The 18,698-nt window shown below is 43.4% G+C and overlaps 1 protein-coding gene across 3 annotated transcripts in view; it reads right to left on the bottom strand.

Annotated features, from left to right (window-relative positions):
* The window catches only part of Snx10 (sorting nexin 10), a 71,506-nt gene that overhangs the window by 14,401 nt on the left and 38,407 nt on the right, over positions 1-18,698 (bottom strand). For 2 of the 3 annotated variants that reach the window (XM_008841497.2, XM_008841496.2), the window contains 2 exons: positions 13,917-13,963; positions 224-310 (listed from right to left, as the gene is read on the bottom strand). In XM_008841497.2, coding sequence (XP_008839719.1) covers positions 224-310; positions 13,917-13,949 — 120 coding nt within the window. In that variant the 5' untranslated portion in view covers positions 13,950-13,963. Of the gene's footprint in view, positions 1-223; positions 311-13,916; positions 13,964-16,060; positions 16,083-18,698 lie in introns of those variants that run through there. The other variant, XM_029567564.1, reaches the window with a different exon arrangement.

Here is an 18,698-nt window from a genome sequence, read left to right as displayed (position 1 = left end):
ATATATATATATATATTTAAAGAAGTGCAATAAGGGCTTTGAATAAGCAATTTTTCAGCCTCAGGAATCCCCTGACTACTTCAGTGAGATATAAGCCTATCTGTAATCATTCAAATTCAGTTCTTTGGAACTTTTCCCATTTCAGGTATATCATTAAGTTACATTAAATGTACACTTCCTAGAATTTGCTATGCTTTCTATTTTCTAGCAACCCCATACTTACGTGAATACATATCTCATAGTCAATATAAGAATGCCAAAAGTCTTCCTTCTGAATCCTTGGATCTCGGACCCAAACACTTACGAATTCCTGGAAGGGCATCATAAACAAAGAAATGTGTTCAGAATCACAAGTGAAGCTGAGGGAGCTGAAAGAACTGTGCTAGACCCAAACCACACGGAGCTTTGGCCAATGTGGTTGCCAGCTTTAGAAAACAAGAAGTGAGCTTCATGAATCAGATGTCACGAGCAGGTCCAGAAAACACTCTTACCGCAAATGGAATTTTTAAAATGCAAAACTGAACAGAACATGCTTATGGATAATGACACAGATTATCCACAAATAAGAAGGTACACACTAAAATCAATTTTAATATTCAATTATGAAAAATAAGTTCATGCCTTTGTCAGATTTTCAGTGCAGTAGTTTCTTACAAATAACTCAAATAACTATAGGCCCCATCTAGAAATTGTGTTCTAGGACACGAATAAGGAAGCATAACAAAGGTCACTTGAAAAGCAAGCAATGGGAGCTGAAATCCACTGTGTATGCAGGTCCAACCTCACAAGAATGTGCCTACTAACTGCTTTTCTTTACTAGAAAGGTTTAGTTTTAAAATATGAACACATACAGTAAAAAGTATCATATTTGGCATGGTAAAGTGAAGTGTATAACTTGTTCCCTAAACAATCATAAATGTTCTGATTTATTTTTTAAATGGCTGGTTTTTGTTAGAATTGGCCCTTTGAGGCAGGCATCTCTTACTGCTTTGTTTTGGACTATTTGAGGGACAGGCTGCAAACACTCAGAACAAAAGGCAGGCCGCGGGAATGGCCAACCACCATGCTGCCTTGCAGATAATAAATAAGAGTTTTAAGTACAGAAGATATTTTTTTTGGGGGGGGTGTCTTTTTGAGACTCTGTAGCCCCAGCGGGCCTGTAATTCACCATGTAGACCAGGCTGGTCTCAATCTCATAGAGATTCATCTGCATGTGCCTCCCAAGCCCCAGAATTAAAGGCGTGTACCACCACACCAGGTTCACAAAAGTTTAGTTTTTTTTGTTTTTTTCTGTTGTTGTTGTTGTTGTTGTTTTGAGACAGGGTCTCCCTGGAGCCCTCTAACTGGCCTGGAAATTGCTATGGAGAGTAGGCTGGCCTTGATCTCACAGAGATTCACCTACCTCTGCCTCCTGAAGCATGCACAGGACGGATGTGGTGACACATGCCTTTAGTACCAGTGCTCAGGAGGCAGAGGGAGGTGGATCTCTGTGAGTTCAAGGCCAGCCTTGTCTACATAGGGAGTTCTAGGCCAGCTAGAGCTACAGGGAGACCCTGTCTCAAAAAAAATGACACCCCCCCCCAAAAAAGGTGTGAGCAGAAGATATTTTTCAAAAGCAGAAAAATAAGTCTATGCATCCTGAAAATACCTTTTGCTACCTATCAAGTCTTGTCCTCTAAAGCAACATACCCTTTGTCTTCAGTATCTAGGGATTATGAGTTTATGACCCCAAAAGGCCTATTTTTGTATCTTTTCATTGCACTTGTTCCCCTCCTATTGTGTTTTGTTTTGTGTTGTGTTGTTTGGGACAGAGTCTCACTCTACAGCCCAGAATAACCTCAAATTCATAGCAATCTTCCTGCCTCAGCCTCCCAAGTGCTGAGACTTCAGACATGAACCACCAAGCCCAGTTCTCTTTTGTCTTCTTGAGGTTGGTCTTGCTGTGTAGTCCAGGCTGGCTTCAAATTCATGACTCTCCTGCCTCCACCTCATAAGGGCTAGGATCCCAGGCAAGTGGCTCCATGTCCAACCTCATTTTATATAAAATCATTTCAGGGACAGAATCAGATAACATTGTATAAACTTTTTTTATGCGTATGAGTGTATTGCCTGCATGTATAGAAGTACACCCATGACATGCAATGCGTTAGAGAGGGCTCGGATCCCCAGGAACTGGAGTTACAGATGGTTATGAGCTGCCACGTGGGTTCTGGGAATCGAACCTGGGTCCTCTATAAGAGCAGCCAGTGCTCTTAACCATGGAGTCATCTCTCCAACCCCACAAAGCTCTGAACATTTTGGCCTTTTTTTTTTTAACTTTGTGTGTGTGTGTGTGTGTGTGTGTGTGTGCTCGTTTGTGGAGGTCAGAGGACAGCTTGTGGAAGACAGTTCTCTCCTTCCACCGGGTGAGTTGGCAGGTTCCAGGGACAGAACTCAGGCCATCAGCCTGGTGCCCCTGCCTGCTGCTGAGCCATCTTGATAGCCTCATAATTTCTTAAAAGGCACATTCTAAATTATAAGGAGATGGATAAAAACATTTTTTTTTTGTCTTTTTGAGACAGGGTCTCCCTGTAGCCCCACCTGGCCTGGAACTCACTATGTAGACCAGGCTGGCCTTGAACTCAGAGATCCACCTGCCTCTGCCTCCCAAGTGCTGGGATTAAAGGCATGTGCCACCACGCCTGGCGGATAAAAACAATTTTTAAAGCAAAGTATCTCTAATATCTCCTAATAGAGTGGGTCAGGGATAAAATAGATACTGCCAAAAATTTTGACAGAAGCAAAACCCAGGCACACAGCTCCTTGTCTGTGCTCTGACCTTAGTCTTGTGTATATGTGTGTATGTATATGTGTGAGTGTGTCTGTGTATGTACGTGTGTATGTATATGTGTATCTGTGTATGTACATGTGGGTGTAGATCTGTGTATGTGTGTGTCAAATTCATCTTCCTACAGCACTTTTCACATACACACAGTTCCTAGAATCAACCAATCCTCAATGAATCAATGAAGAGAAATATAAATAGGTTAGGGGATATTCCTCCCTTGGCGCCACGCCCACTCTCAGGCATTCTTTCTCAATTTTCCTTAATAAATCTACATTTTCTCTGCTGAAAGAGAGAGAGAGAAGCCAGGTGTGAGGGACACACCTTTAGTCCCAGCACTCGGGAGGCTGAGTCAGGTGGATCTCTGTGAGTTCAAGGCCAGTCTGTTCTACATAGTGAGTTCCAGGCCAGGTGTGGCTACAGGGAGACCCTGTCGAGAAAAGACCAAAACCAAACAACGAGGGAGGAAGGAAGGAAGGAAGGAAGGAAGGAAGGAAGGAAGGAAGGAAGGAAGGAAGGTAGGTAGGTTAGGGTCCACAGCCACACCAGTGTGAATACACCAATGATAAGTAGATCACAAAGAAAAGAGAAGACCCCAAATCCAGAACAGACACATCCCCACTGAGCCTGCAACCCTGCACATACTCAGGCTTTCTTCTGGCTTTCATCTCAGGTACTTTTGCCCTCATGGACACTTTCATAAATAAATAATCAGCCTTTCTTTTTAACTACACTAATGTAAAGATAACTTTATTAATATTTCAAATCCTTTCTGTGACCTAAAAGTTCATTCTTCTGAATTTTTAACATTTTTATTTTATGTATATGACTGTCTTGCCTGCATGTTAAGTATACCTGTGTGTGCAATGTCTGGGGAGTCCAGAAGAGGGAGTCAGATTCCCTGGAACTGTAGTTACGGATGATTGTTAGCCACTATGTGGGTTCTTGAAACCAAACCCAAGGTCCTCTGCAAAAGCAGCCAGGGCTCTTAACCATTGAGCCATCTCTCCAGCCCCTATTCTTCTGATGTTAAAAGAAATTAAAATATTTTCAATGGCCCCCCCAAAGTAAAGTGGTCCTGGGCATACTGCCTGATGGTGGACTAAGGGATGGCTCTGAGTCACCAGGCCACATGGAAGCCTCATTCCCACTGAGGGTGTTGGCAACACCACTTTTCCACTCAAGAGAAAGACATTCTAGGATCTATCAAATGAAAATTAACTATTTCCAACAGCTCAGTGACACACATCAACAGTAGATGGAAAACATGTGCCTGCTACTGAAATGGTGGGTCTTCATGCAGAGTAAACAACAGTGGAAATGGGCCAGGGCAGCTCGTACCTGTAATCCCAGCACTCAAGAGGCTGAGGCAGGAAGATTACAGATGTATGCCACCATGCCTGACTAGTGGTCTTTTTTTTTTTTAAGTTAAAAATACTGATTTAGGAACTCAGAAAGAAACACTCTAACAGTATAGTTCTTCACCAACTGTCTAAAGATTTCTCGTAGCACTTGCTCAAAACAGGCACTTCATAATATTTGTAAATGGGTTAGACAACGTAACAGTGGACTGTGGTAAAGAATCTCTTCCTTTCAACAGGTTGGAATATTACTCGTTAAATGTAATCTTTATCTACAGAAGGGTATGTTTAAAACATACTCTAAAATTACACTGGAATACAGAAATGCTTTTTTTTCTTTTTTTGGTCTTTTTGAGATAGGGTCTCTCTGTAGCCCCAGCTGTCCTGGAGCTCACTATGTAGACCAGGCTGGCCTTGAACTCACAGAGATCCACGTGCCTCTGCCTCCCAAGTGCTGGGATTAAAGGCGTGTGCCACCATGCCTGGCCTCAGATTCCCCTTCTAAGAAATCATCTTGTATGTCTATTCCCTTCCAACTGAAACATTCCTTCCTGGAGGAAGAACCGAACCTCCCAAGACTCAGAAAGCTAAGGAAACTTCTAAGGCTCAGCTTTCTAGAGGTTTCTGAAGTGGTAAACAATGGCTGGGGAAGGAGACTGCTGGAGCGCCCAATTCCAGGGTTACAGCTTTCATGCGTCCTTGATGATGTGTGGGCCTCTCTGCAGCTGCCTTTGAGCCACCCACAGTCCTGTAATTAAACTCAATAAACTAATTAGGTCACAAAGCTAGTCTGGGGTGGAATCATTTCTTTGGCCTACCCTTAGAGCCCTATCTAGGGTGAATAGATGTTTATTCCATCTCCCAGGAAAGTCACATGTCATCCAGCATATCTAAATCCCATTCCCTCTGCCACTTCCCAGCTTCAAGGACCACTTGCCCCACATTAAGCACTATCAAGCTATCTCTGGGCACATACCCACTGCCTCTGACACACTAAAACAAGCATGGCTCCAAAGCACACAGTTGATAACATTGCTGCCCTGCAAAAAACCTATCAAAGGCCCCCTCACTCAAGCTAGCATGGAACAGCCTTTCATGAGTCTCTCTACTTATCTGGAAAGGTGAAGCTTATGGCCCCAAACAACATTCCATTTCACAGCTCCATGCCTTTGAACAGCTGGTCTGGTCTTCCTGCTAGGATAACCAATGTAGGCCCATTTTCATTTTCTTCGGCACCCCATCATCTCCCCATCTTTTTTCTTTCACTATTATTTTGCTAACGTCAATGCTTTTTTTTTTTTTTTTGGGGTTTTTGAGAAAGGGTCTCCCTATAGTCCCAGCGGGCCTGGAACTCACTATGTAGACCAGGGTGGCCTCAAACTCACAGAGATCCACCTGCCTCCCAAGTGCTGGGATTAAAGGCATGCGCCACCAAGCCCCACTTGAATTCATTTTTCAAATACAACCACCACTCCTTCTGGAAGCCCTTCTCAGAGTTACCTGATCTGACTTATCTGACTCTCTTCAGAGCCTCTCCTGCTTCCCAGCTCACAACAGCTGCACTGTGTTGTGCTACTCACACCCAGGGGCCCTCTCACAGGTCCCACCAGATCCTGCAGGAGTTTGGGCTGGCCTGAATGCCTGCCACCTCCAGTGCACTCACTCACACCGGTCAACCAATCAGTGAACGCCTACAGGAATGAGCAAATCGCCTTCAGGGAAAACAATCAAAATTAAACTTCAGCTGAAATATAAACCTCATTCACCAGGCTTCTTAGACAAGACATATTAATGGTTATGTTATTTCACAGCTGGTCTCAAGTCTATCTTAATGTACCAACCCTGTCCTCTAAGGGTGCCCCAATTAACAGCAGGAGGCAACCTGTACAATGCTTAAGATCTATGAGAACAAACTGTTCTCCAGCACCCTAAAGAACTCCAGAAGAGCCTATTTACATAGAAATAATTGAAAATCATTCTGATACCTTCAGTAACTCAGTCCCCTAAGACTTGTACCAGGCAACAATTTGTTAGCCTAGTTGGAGTTAAAATATGTACTCGAATGTAATAAAAGTACATTTATTTTAAAATATTCTATAATTCAGTGGGCCTCTCCTCCCCCACCCTGCAATTAGTAGAAATTAGTGGAGTTTCACCATACTTCCAGCTAAGAACAGCATGCCCAGGCAGCCAAGGTTCACCTATAATCTCTTAATTAGACGCATCCCTCATGACCTGCCCTCCATCCTTCATGGGGATGTTGACAGGCTGTCAGCCACAGAGGACGGCCCCACGTCTCATACCTGGAATCATATGGATTTCCTATGGAAATGGCTTCTGCAGCCACTGTTAGTCAATTTAATAACCTTATTAAACACTTTAATGACTTCTTTGGCCTAATGACTATATCTAGTATGAAAGGAAACACCAGGCAGAGTTAGAATTAAAAATTTAAACTAACTCATCCTTACTGTACTCCATGAGAAAACAGCTTCCTATGAGAGAGGCCACTAAGCTCTGTGAAAATCTAATTGCTGTGTTCTCTTGTAATAAGTACTCTTTGATTTCCATGGTCCCTGTTACTCCTTTGGTTGAACCCCAGATTCAACCTTTATCTCTCTAGCTTGTCTTTTCTTCCCATAGCCATAACAGGAGATGAAATTAATAAAGAGTGACAGTGTACAATGCTCTGGTGTGTGTCAGGCTCTGTGTTCTGTCACACATTTTCCTTTTGTCACGATAGCCCTAAGAGCTCAGTAATATGATCCCAACTTTACAGATAAGAAAAACTTAAGCAACTGGCCCAAGAGTCAGATGACCAGCAAGGCCGAGCTGGGTTTCTGACTCAGGTTTGCCTCTTCAAAACCTGGGCTGTGATCTTTGAGCAACAGTAAATATTATGCTGTGTGGGATTCTGCTATAATTGAATTCTCTGGGAGCAAGATTATTTACTTTAGTATTAGATAAACAACAGCTCTCCTGCAACTGTCCCTCCTATCCAGGACACCACAAGCTCATTCACCCTGTCTTCCTTAGGCTCCGGTTGGTCAGTGACACTTTCACAAAGTTCCCTTGCTTTTGATGACCTTGGTGACCCTGGTGACTAATCGGGTCTTTGGTAGATGTTCCTCAGTTAGGAGGTATCTGGTGCTAGACTGAGGGTTTTGGTATTTGGAAGGAAAACCACAGAGGTGAAGGGCCATCTTCACCCCATCAGAGTACCTGCTGTCACCCTGACTCTTGGCTACCAACACCAACCTTGATCATAGACTAATGCAGTTTGTGAGATTTTTCCCACCATCAACTTGTTCTTTTTCATTTATTAACAAATGCGAAGATAAATTTATGCCCTTTTTTCCAATCACTTCTAACTTAATCACAGCTAGTAAAGTAGTTTTGTTTTTTGTCTTTTTAAGACAGGGTCTTCCTGTAGCCCCAGAACTTACTGTGTAGACCAGGCTGGCTTCGAACTCACAGAGATCCACCTGCCTCTGCCTCACAAGTGCTGGGATCAAAGGTGTGTGCCACCACGCCTGGTGGCAAAGTAGTTTATAAAATGTATTAGAATGCTAAACTCTAAAGTCTTTTTTTTTTCCCTTTGGTCTTTTGAGACACGGTCTCCCTGTAGTCCCAGCTGGCCTGGAACTGGCTATGTAAACTGGGCTGGCCTTGAACTCACAGAGATCCACCTGCCTCTGCCTCTCAGTGCTGGGATTAAAGGTGTGCGCCACCACACTCAGCTCTAAAAGAAAATTTAAGACATACATGTAAGTTTAGGAAAAGGCTGGGAGAAATGTCTCAAGCTTTATTCTTTTCCTTCAAACTTTCCCAAAAATATTCTGCAGGGAACAAATCTTTTAAAATCTGAGAGAGAGAGAGAGAGAGAGATCTTTTGGAACTCAGAATGAAGTCGAGTCCACAAGTGACACACAAAGTGCTTGGAATAAGACCAGCACTTTACGGAACCATGTGTAAGCCGGGGAGGGATAATATTCCAAGCTGCTTTTCTTTTCTTACTGAAGAATACATTCGCTCTTATAGAAAGTGTATTTTTTAGTAGGGTAACTCAGTAACTGAGCATCATGTCAGTGACTGAGAATAAGAAGAGGGAGGGGCTGGAGACATGGCTCATGCTGCTCTTAGGACAGGAGGAGCTCAGTTTCCAGCACCCAACCTTGGGCGCTTACAACTGCCTGGAATCCCATTCCAGGGGATCTGATGCTCTCTGCTGGTTTCGACAGCACACACATGTACACATAATTAAAAAATAAAGGTTTAAAATTTGTTAAGAAAAATAGAAATTTGAACCAGGCGTGGTGGTACATGCCTTTAATCCCAGCACTCAGGAGACAAAAGCAAGTGGATCTCAGTGAGATTGAGACCAGCCTGGTCTACATGAATTCCAGGCCTGGTGGGGCTATTGGGAGGCCCTGTCTCAAAAAGACCAAATAAATAAATAAATAAATAAATAATAATTAATTAATTAAATACAAACATTTTTTGGGTCTTTTTGAGACAGGGTCTCCCTGTAGCCACAGCTGGCCTGGATTCACTATGGAGACCAGGCTGGCCTAGAATTCACAGAGATCTGCCTGCCTCTCCCTCCCGAGTGCTGGGACTAAAGCTGTGTGCCACCGTGCCCAGCTCACATTTTTAAAATTTATTTTATTTTATAAGTATGAATGTTTTACCTGCATGTATGTAAGTGCACCCATTTCATACAATACCCACAGAGGCTAGAAGAGGGCATTGGATCACCTGGAACTGGAGTTTACAGAGGGTTGTTAACCTCCATATATGGATGCTGGGATCTAAACCCAAGCCCTCTGGAAGAGCAGCCAGTGCTCTCAAACACAAAGCATTTCTCCAGCCCCCAAAATAAAAAAAAAAAAAATTTTAAGGAGAAGCAGGGTGAGGGAATAAGAAAGGAAGAAGGAAAAGAGAATAACAAATTTAGATTTGAGGGAGGGCCAAAGGCCCCAGGGTCACAAGACACCAGGCAATAGTTTCTATCTTTAATGATATTCATTAATTCAAAGCCTAGTCCATTTCCAATCAGTAGCCCAATATCAAGACACCCTCATGTTTTCAGGTGTGGCAATATAGCACAGTGGTAGCGTGCTTGTCTACATGCTTGTCAATCTTAGCATTGCAAAAACACAAATAAAAATAAACACCAAACTGGGTATAGCGATCTGAACCTGTAATCTGAGCACTTAGGAGGCTGAGGCAAAAGGATCACCATGAGTTGGCGGCTTCCCCGGACTAAATAGTGATTTCAAGGTCAGCCTGGCCTACACAGTGAGAATTTGTCTCAAAAATCGAAGTATACAAACCCACCACCTTTTCTTAGAGCAAGTCCAAAATGTTACCACTGGCCAGCATTAGCATATCTTGAACAAATTAACACGTACTAAAGGCTATTCATCCAAAATGGCAACAAGTCCCTCCCATCTCCCTGTAGCACCCTGCTTCCTCCCTGTGTGTGGGGTCCTGGTTGCCCATGGAACTCTCCTGGGGCATTTGGGCCTGCCCTACCCTGGGTATAGCCAGCCAAAGAGCTCATGGATTTATCATCACCCAAGTGCCAATAACTGGTGTTTGCCTATTACTCCCCATGGTGAAGTATGAGCATTATAAAGAACAAAATTTCTTATCCTTAAGGTATGTCTCTAAAGGGAGAAGACAGCTTTCATGATCCAGGAAATAGAAAGCTAGGCATATATGTATACTCAGACAGACAAAAGGGGCTTCCACCCATGCTTCAGGTCTCATCACGAAAGAATGTTCCAGTTATACCAGCTACTGAAGAAGCCCAGTGTCTTCAAGGGGGAGCAGCAGCTTAAGAGGTTCAAGACTCCATGAAACAGAATGTGTCCTGCAGGAGGAAGTTGCTTTCTCCCGGGCTTCGGAAGACAAGTTTCAACATGGTTAGGGGCAAAGGTCCTTAGAGATGCAAAGAAATCAAACTACTCATTCTGGACATTAGAACATAAAATGAGCAAAAATGCCTGACTCCACAAAAGATGCTGTCTGCTTCGGGTCTCCTGTCACACCCACCTGCCTTTCCATTTGCATTCTGGGTTCTGTCTCATTAAACACAAGAGTTGATTCAGTTGGGTCTGTCTAATTATTCTTATTAAAATATGTAACCATAATATTTTAATTGTAAATTAAAGTTGCATGCATGAATGAGTCTGAATTCATTTTAATTTTACAATGGCCCAATGCCAAGGCCTTTTTATGGGACGATCCATCAGCTCAGATACTGCTCTCCTGGGGATTGAAACCAATGTGCAAATGGACCATGTTTAACTAACAAGGGAGATTCTCGCTCTCTTTTCTCCTCTTGCTAGATTTATTGCAGTAATAAAGCTGCTTTAACAAGAGAGACTGCATTTCCCAAATCTTAAAAAAATATATATTACCAAACTTTGAGGCTGGCACTACCAGCTCTGTAGAAACAAGATTTCGCTCCTGGCCATCTGTATCCCAAACAAAGATAGCAAATACATCTTAATCTACATACCAACCTCATGATTAATTAGTAATGACTGCTATCTATGGGCACCAACTGGAAAGTGCTTACACAAACAATGCATCCTTGGCTTAGCTTCTAGAACAATCAGTGATAGTGCATTTGTCCCTTACATGCACAATTAGGGGGATCTTGACTTATTTTAAAATAAGCAATAGCCAGTCACTAGGCTTCATGAACTTTGCTACCTCTATATGGCATTGACTACAGGGTGTTTGTTTTGGGAGCAGGCAAAAAGATGAAAATGCCTTTTGAAAATGAGGCTGTAAGAAGCATCTTTTTTTGTTTTTGTTTTGTTTGTTTTTTGAGACAAGGTCTCACTATGTATCCCTGGCTAGCCTGGAATTCACTATGTAAGGCCAAGCTGGCCTTGAACTCACAGATCTGCCTGCCTTAGTCTCCCCAGTGTGGAAGCATCTTTTTGATCCCCAACTGAGACCTGAAGGAATAGGAGGCACTAGCCCCTTTCAGCATGGGATGCTAGCAAGGGAAGGGCTGACTCCAGGCAGGAGGGCAACAACTGAAATGATCCAGGGACAAGATTGTAGTCAAGGTTCCAAACTAACTCAGAAACAAGGAGTGAGAAGTTCCCTAGAGTCAGGGAGAGGTGGGAAGTATGGAGAATAACCTACAGGTACCTAGAAGCCACATGCAGGAGCTCTGGCTCTGCTCTAAGAGCAATGGCTTAGAAGCCAGAGCATTCCAGGTACATGTGGAAAATAGATAGCTGATGATCAATCAAATGTTACTATACTACAGTATGTGTAGGATCTCCCTTTGATATGTTTATTTCTTGCTGACAGAAACTAAACTAAATTAACATTATATCTCTATCTATTTGCAATATATCTTTTCTCCTTTGGAGGAGAATTTAAAGGAATTGCTATCTTAAAATTCCTTAATGGTAGTCAGGCATGGTGCCTTTAGTCCCAGCAGAGGCAGGCCAATCTCTTGAGTTCCAGACCAGCTGGAGCTACAGGAAAACCCTATCTCAAAAAGACCAAAAAAAAAAAATCCTTAATGGTTAAAGGAAAAATATTTCCTTCTGGTCAAGAGATTGGAATCTCTGGCCTGGATAGAGACCTAACATTCCAGTTGGGCAGAGTCAATCACCTGACCGAGGACCCATACATCAGGAAGGTGCAATAATCACTAGATAAGTGGAATAACTATCTCTTTAATGAGATAATGTACTTTTCTTCCCAGAATTTGCACCCCCTACCCCCACCCCCAACACAGTAGCTTACAGGGTCACAGACCTGTGGCTTCAGAAAATTAACTTTTCCTTCTCTATCTTTTTTTTGGGGGGGGGTCTTTTTGAGACAGGGTCTCCCTGTAGTCCCAGTTGTCCTGGAACTCACTATGTAGATCAGGCTGGCCTTGAACTCACAGAGATCAGCCTCCCTCTGCCTCCAAAGGGCTGGGATTAAAGGTGTGCACCACCACGCCCGGCTCTATCTTTTTTTCTAAGCATGCTTTCCCTAACTCTTTGGGCTTCAATCTATCTCTAAAGCTCCCCTCCCCATCAGATGGCTACCTACCTCTATGTGGCTGACCCACATGGCAGCTTAACTCAAATGGCACAGGCCTTTTCCCTTCTCTCCTCCATTCTCCTTCTCCAGGCAGCTACTGAGATTTACAACTTGACTGCGGAGATTTTTTTTTTCTTTAATCAAATTGTCCTCAAGCTCCAAAAAAATTCCTTAATGATATAATACTCTTTTTCAAAAATATTTTATTATTTTTTATTTTTTATGTGTATGAGTGTATTGCCTAAATGTATGTGAGTGCACTCGTGTCATGCAATGCCACAGAGGTCAGAAGAGGGCTTCGGATTCCCCTGGAACTGGAGTTAAGGACGGTTCATAGCCACCATGTGGGTGCTGGGACTCAAACCTGGGTCCTCTGCAAGAGCAGTCAGTGCTCTTAACCACTGAGCCATCTCTCCAGCCCCAATGATATAATACTCTTATATAATTATTTATAAGAAAGGTAGTCAGCCAGGCGTGGTGGCACAGCAAGCAGGTGGCACAGCAAGCAGGCAGATCTCTGAGTTCCTGAGTTCGAGGCCAGCCTGGTCTACATAGTGAGTTCCAGGCCACCTGGGGCTACAGGAAGACTCTGTCTCAAAAAGACAAAAAAGACAAAAAAAAAGCAAAAACAGGAAAAAGAAAAGAAAAAAAAGAAAGGTGGTCTGAGGCAGAAGTTCAAGGCCAGCTTGGGCTACATAGTGAGGCTACAAAATGAGACCCTATTTTAAGAAACAAAACTAAAAGTTTTGAAAAGAAAAATTTGCATCTGTAATAGACATATACAGACTTTTTCCTAATCATTTCCCCCTAAACAATATAACTATTAACATGGCATTTGCATTGCATTTGGCATTTTAAGTCATCTGGAGATGATTTAAAGTATATAGAAGGCTGGGCATGATACCACATACCTTCAATCCCAACCTTTGGGTTTTGGAAGCAAGAGGATCAGAAGTTCAAGCCCAGTCTTGGCTGCTTAGGGAGTTCAAGGCCAGCATGGGCTACTTGAGACTCCAAGTACGTACACAGGAGGATTGGGCAAGTTACATGCAAACACACATTTTATGTAAGGAGCTTTAGCATCCTTAGGCCATGGTATCTATGGGGTAGGAGAATGTTTCTAGAACCAATCTCCTGTGGACAGCAAAGAGCAAACTACATTAGCTCCACCCCAGATGGAAGCCCAGGTAGCTGGGCTTTGGAGGCTTATAAGCCCAGGCTGCAGTCAGGAAAGGACAGCCTTGCTTGAGTTGTGTGGAAAACAAACAAAAAATAACTAGGGACAGACCTGTAACTAATAACAGACCATCATTCAAAGCTGGGAATAGTCAGTGATGAGTCAATGGAGTAGAAAACCAAGGGAACAGACCAGAGAGAGGTGGTTAGGCAGACAGTTGGAGGCAGAATCTGGGATAATTCTGAGTCCCAGGAGGAGATGCTTTTGACAAGCCACAGAGTGCTCTATAGCTGAGTCACAGGAACCAGAAACTGAAGGCCATGAATAGGCCTATATAGTGGGGACAGAATTATCATAGCAGGAGAGCAGGTATTCTGTCTTCTATCAGCCCTCCACTGGGATGTCCTTGGCTTATGGTTAGTGCTTGAACTAATCTGCAATTAGCGAAAATGCATGGGTAATTTTCAGATTTGTGGTGACTTACCTCCTTCTGTTGTTCTGGAAACATCTTCAGCATAGGATGAATTCAATCTGAAAAATAAGATATAAATACTAGTGACATCAAACTTCCACATTAGAGTCTCCCACAGTCCCCAGAACTCTATTCAACTTGTGAAACTGAAACTACCATTGAATAGTTTCCCATTCCCCTCTCTTTCCAGTCCCTGGCAGCTACCTAAAACGATAAAAAGTGTGATGTGTGGTCAAAAGGGACAGAATCCTTACAGGGTATAGTTGAATTGTAGCTCCCAAAAAGATATGTTTCTATCCCAACTCCCAGGACCTGTGAATGTGGCCTTATTTGGAGACACTGCTTAGAAAGTCCAGACGTGCTGGGTGTGGTGGTGTGTGCCTTTAATCCTAGCACTTGGGAGGCAGAGGCAGGCAGATCTCTGTGAGTTCAAGGCCAGCCTGGTCTACACAAGAGTTCCAGGTCAGCTGGGCTACAGCAGGGAGACCCTGTCTCAAAAAGAACAACAAAACCAAACAGAAAAAAAGTCTAGATGTGGGGCTGGAGAGATGGCTCAGCAGTTAAGGACACTGGTTGTTCTTCAGAGAATCCGGATTTGGTCCCAACACCCATATGGTGGCTAACAACCATCTCTAACTCTAGTTCCAGGGGATCCAATACCTTCTTCTGGCCTCCACAGGCATTTGCACATCTGTGGTACACTTACATATATACAGGCAAAGCATTCATAAAAACTAAAATAGATAAATAAATAAAATGCTGAAAAAAGAAAGCCCAAATGTAGTCATCCTAGTTCACTGACCATTGACAAGTGTCTTTTTGAGAGTTGCTGGTCTCAGGCTAGCCTCAAATTCACTGTACTTTAAGGATGACCTTGAACTCCTGATCCTCCTGCCTCTACTTTCCAAGTGCTGGGACTTCAGGTATATACTATATACTCAAAAAGACCAGAAAAAAAACAAAACCAAAAAAACAACAGAGTTCCTACTACGCACCATGTGCTGAGCTAGAGGACAAACAGAGGGTGCAAAGCAGACTTGGAGCTTCTGAGATGACTTTACAACTACAACATGAGTCTGACAGAAAAGGCCAAGACAAGGCCCCTGTGACAAGAATGGAAGGACGGGGATGGACCAGGGTGCCTTTACACCAGATGAAGGAAAACCATCACAAAAACACAAATGCTGCAGAAAATACCACCAGTGTTCACAGTAGGAAGCATAAGTAGAATGGCGGGTGCCAGGAGCTGGAGAGAAGGGGAAGGGGAAGTTGTTCAATGGTAGTTTCTGTTTCACAAGTTATAAAAAATTCTGAAGATTGGTTGTATAGCATTTTCTATGTACTTAGCCCTACCAAATTGTCTATTTACAAATGCTTAAGATAGAAAATCTTTTTAAAATATTTTATTTTTGTTTTTTAAGTGAATGAGTGTATTGCCTGCCTCTGTGTAAGTGTACCCATGTCGTGCAATACCCATGGAAGTCAGAAGGTATCGGATCCCCTGGGACTGGAGTTAGGATGGTTATTAGCCACCATGAAGGTGTGGGAGTTGAACCTGGGTCCTCTGCAAGAGCAGTCAATGTTCTTAACCACTAAGCCATCTCTCCAGTCCCAAGATAATAAATCTTTTGTTACTGTTGTTTGTTTTGTTTTGTTTTGTTTTTGAGATAGGGTCTCATGTAGCCCAGGCTGGTTTTGAACTCACTATATAGCTAAGGAAGACCTTGAACTCCTAGTTCTCCTGCTTCCACCTCCCAAATACTGGGTGTATGAGGTGCACACCTGTAGGTGTGCAGTCACTGGCTCCAGCCTTATACACATTTTAAATAAAGGGACTCAGGAGTTAAGGGGAGAAGAGGCTTCACCAAGAAAGCAGCATTTAAGCTGAGACGTGGTGAACTGTGTGATTTAGTCAAGAAAGCAAAAGGTGAAAGGCATGGACATGCTGGGGTGAAGGACTAGCCTAGTAATAGAGAGCAAAGGGGCCCAAAGGCAAAGGGACAGAATCTAGAAATAGGAACAGTTAGCAAGCTGCATCCCACATTAGGTTGAGGTTGGACTGTGGGCTCCACCTTCTGGGGACATGAGTTCCAAGCACAGCATGAGCTTACAAACAGCCGAACCTCTCTGCTCAGGGAGACCCTTTGCCCCCATACCTTCACTCTCCAGACACCCCGGAAACTCCATTCCTCTTCCTGATTCTGTACAGCAGCCACTTCCCCTCTCCTGCCCCAGTTCTGCATGTTGTGCAATCTCTACCAACATTAACCCATTAGCATCATATTTGTATGTTCACTCTCTCTCCCACGTGACTGCATTTCTCCACCAGAGCAGAACTGTGGGGCTTTTCGTATAATTCAACTTCATAACCATCCTGTGAGGGAAACATGAGCATCTATACTATACACATAGAAAAACAGATTAGAGGATGTTACCTTGAAAGGGCACAAACTAGTTTCAACTCAAGCCCATCTGCTTCCCAACTCCCGTCTTTCCAATGCCTGATGCTGGCTCCACGATAGCATGGTACACAGAAATGATTCAGAGTTCAGGTCTTCATTCTCCCCATAAAGCCTGAGCTTTGCTCACCCAGGCATAAAGTATAGGTGGATTCATATCTACCCTTAGAGCAGGGAGGGCCTTTCTATGAGATAGGGAGAACTATGAGTGTATTCTTAAGGAAAGTTTTTCTTTCTTTTCTTGGCTGTGTTAGAAGGAATAGGGGGTGCTGAGCTGAAAAGATTGCTCAGTTGGTAAAGTGCATCCCAAAGCATAAAGACCTCAGTTTGAGGCACCCGTGTAAAAAGCTGGGTGTGCTAGCATACACTGTAGTCCTGGCTCTGGGGAGGGAGAAACAAACAGACCCCTGGGGCTCAATGGCTAGCCAGTCTAGCCTAATCTACAAGACCCAGGTCTCAGTGAGGAGACCCTGTCTCAAAAAGCAACGTAGACAACTCCTCCTCCATCATCCTGCCCTGAGATAACCAAAGTTGACCTCTCTCTCTCTCTCTTCCTCTCTCTCTCTCTCTCTCTCACTCTCTCTCTCTCTCTCTCTCTCTCTCTCTCTCTCTCTCTCACACACACACACACACACACACACACACACGCACAGAATGGTCAACCCTACAATAAACACTTGACCTTGACCTTATTCCCTTCTGGACTTGGGCCTGAAGACAGGGAAGATGAAAATGTGTCTTTCTAGTAGTTCTGTCCATGTCTTACCATCTTGCTTTAACACTGCCTCCTCCATTGTGCCCTTACCCTAGTCTTCTACAGCACATGACCTTATTAATATTGGAGAGACTCCATTGTGGGACAGCAGTTCCTAGTGAAAGGCATCAGTCACCCCTATATATCATCAGTCACTGACATATAGTCTAGATCTTTAATGACCACAGAGCCCTGTGTTCAAGGCTTGGCCCCAAGTCTACATGCTATTTCAAAGTGGTAGACCTTTAGGAGCTGGAGCCAAACTCAAGGAAACTAGGTGACTGGGCATTGCCTTGAAGAAGATATTGAGAGCCCAGTCCATCCTCTTCCATTCTCCAGGATACACACTCCCAGCCATGATTTGCTGCCTCAGACCCTAAAAGCAAAAGATATAACCACCCAGGGACGGGAACCTCTGCAACCATGAGCTAAAGCTAATCTCACCTTCATATAAGTTCTTTATCTCAGGTATTTTAGAAAACTGACCAACCTAACTATTTTACAAAAAAAGTTACAGGCATGAGTCTTGGTCGCCAGGAAAGAAAGGATGTAAGGCAGGAGAGTTCCTGGGAGACAGGACCCATGTGAGAGGTTGGCTAAACATCCAGGTCAATCTCAGGAGCATCTAAGAAACTGAGGCAAGAGAAGTGGCTGCTTCCAGGGATCTAGGAGTTATGTTGATCTGTAGTCCTCAAAAATCTGTCACTTACTCTCAAGAAGAAAACTTCCTCACCTCTACAGTCAGGTCTTCAACAGTATCTCCTTCAGGGTGCACAGGGCAGGAAGCAGTGTTGTGTCTACCCCAGGACCTTACTAGTTCTCTGTCTAGCAGGGGAAAATCTGGTCATGCTAGGAGTATGGCCATCATCCTGCCCTGAGAAATACCCCTAGCACTGAGGGCCCCCAAAAGACTCCACATCACACAGAGTAACAGGTTCTGGTACCAAAGCACATGAGAATTTAAATCTGGACCTGGGCTTGGTTCCCAACACCCATACCTGGTGGCTCACAACCACCTGTAACAAGCCAAGCGATCTGACACACTCTTCTGGCATCTGCAGGTACTGCATGCACATAAAGACAAGCACGCACACACATCTACATAAATAAAAATTAATAATTTTTTAGACAAGAAAAATCATTTATATGCCAAGTGTGGTGGTGCACTCCTTTAATCTCAGTACTCGGGAGGCAGGTGCAGGCAGATCTCTGTGAGTTCAAGGCCAGCCTCATCTACATAGTGAGTTCCAGTCCAGCTGGGGCTACAAGGAGACCCTGACTCATGAAGACCAAAATAAATCATTTATATGTGACAAAGGATTAGAAGCTCAATTTATGAAAATCTCTTACAAATCTATACCAAAGAATATTTCTGCAAAAAGATAAGTAAATGTTACTAATAATCCATAAAACTAAATTTTAAAAAAGGATTTAAATAAAATTTTCAAAAAGCCTTTAATTTGACTGACCAGGGGCTGAAGAGATGGCTCAGAAGTTAAGAATATATAATACTCTTCCAAAGGCCCTGAGTTTGATTCCCAGAACCCACATCAGGCAGCTCACAGCAGCATGAAACTCTTA

Source organism: Nannospalax galili, unplaced genomic scaffold (genome assembly GCF_000622305.1).
Source record: "Nannospalax galili isolate Female #2095 unplaced genomic scaffold, S.galili_v1.0 scaffold158, whole genome shotgun sequence".
NCBI lineage: Eukaryota > Metazoa > Chordata > Mammalia > Rodentia > Spalacidae > Nannospalax > Nannospalax galili.
The sequence above is the reverse complement of the archived record's forward strand: the minus strand, read 5'-3'. Positions and strand labels throughout refer to the sequence as shown.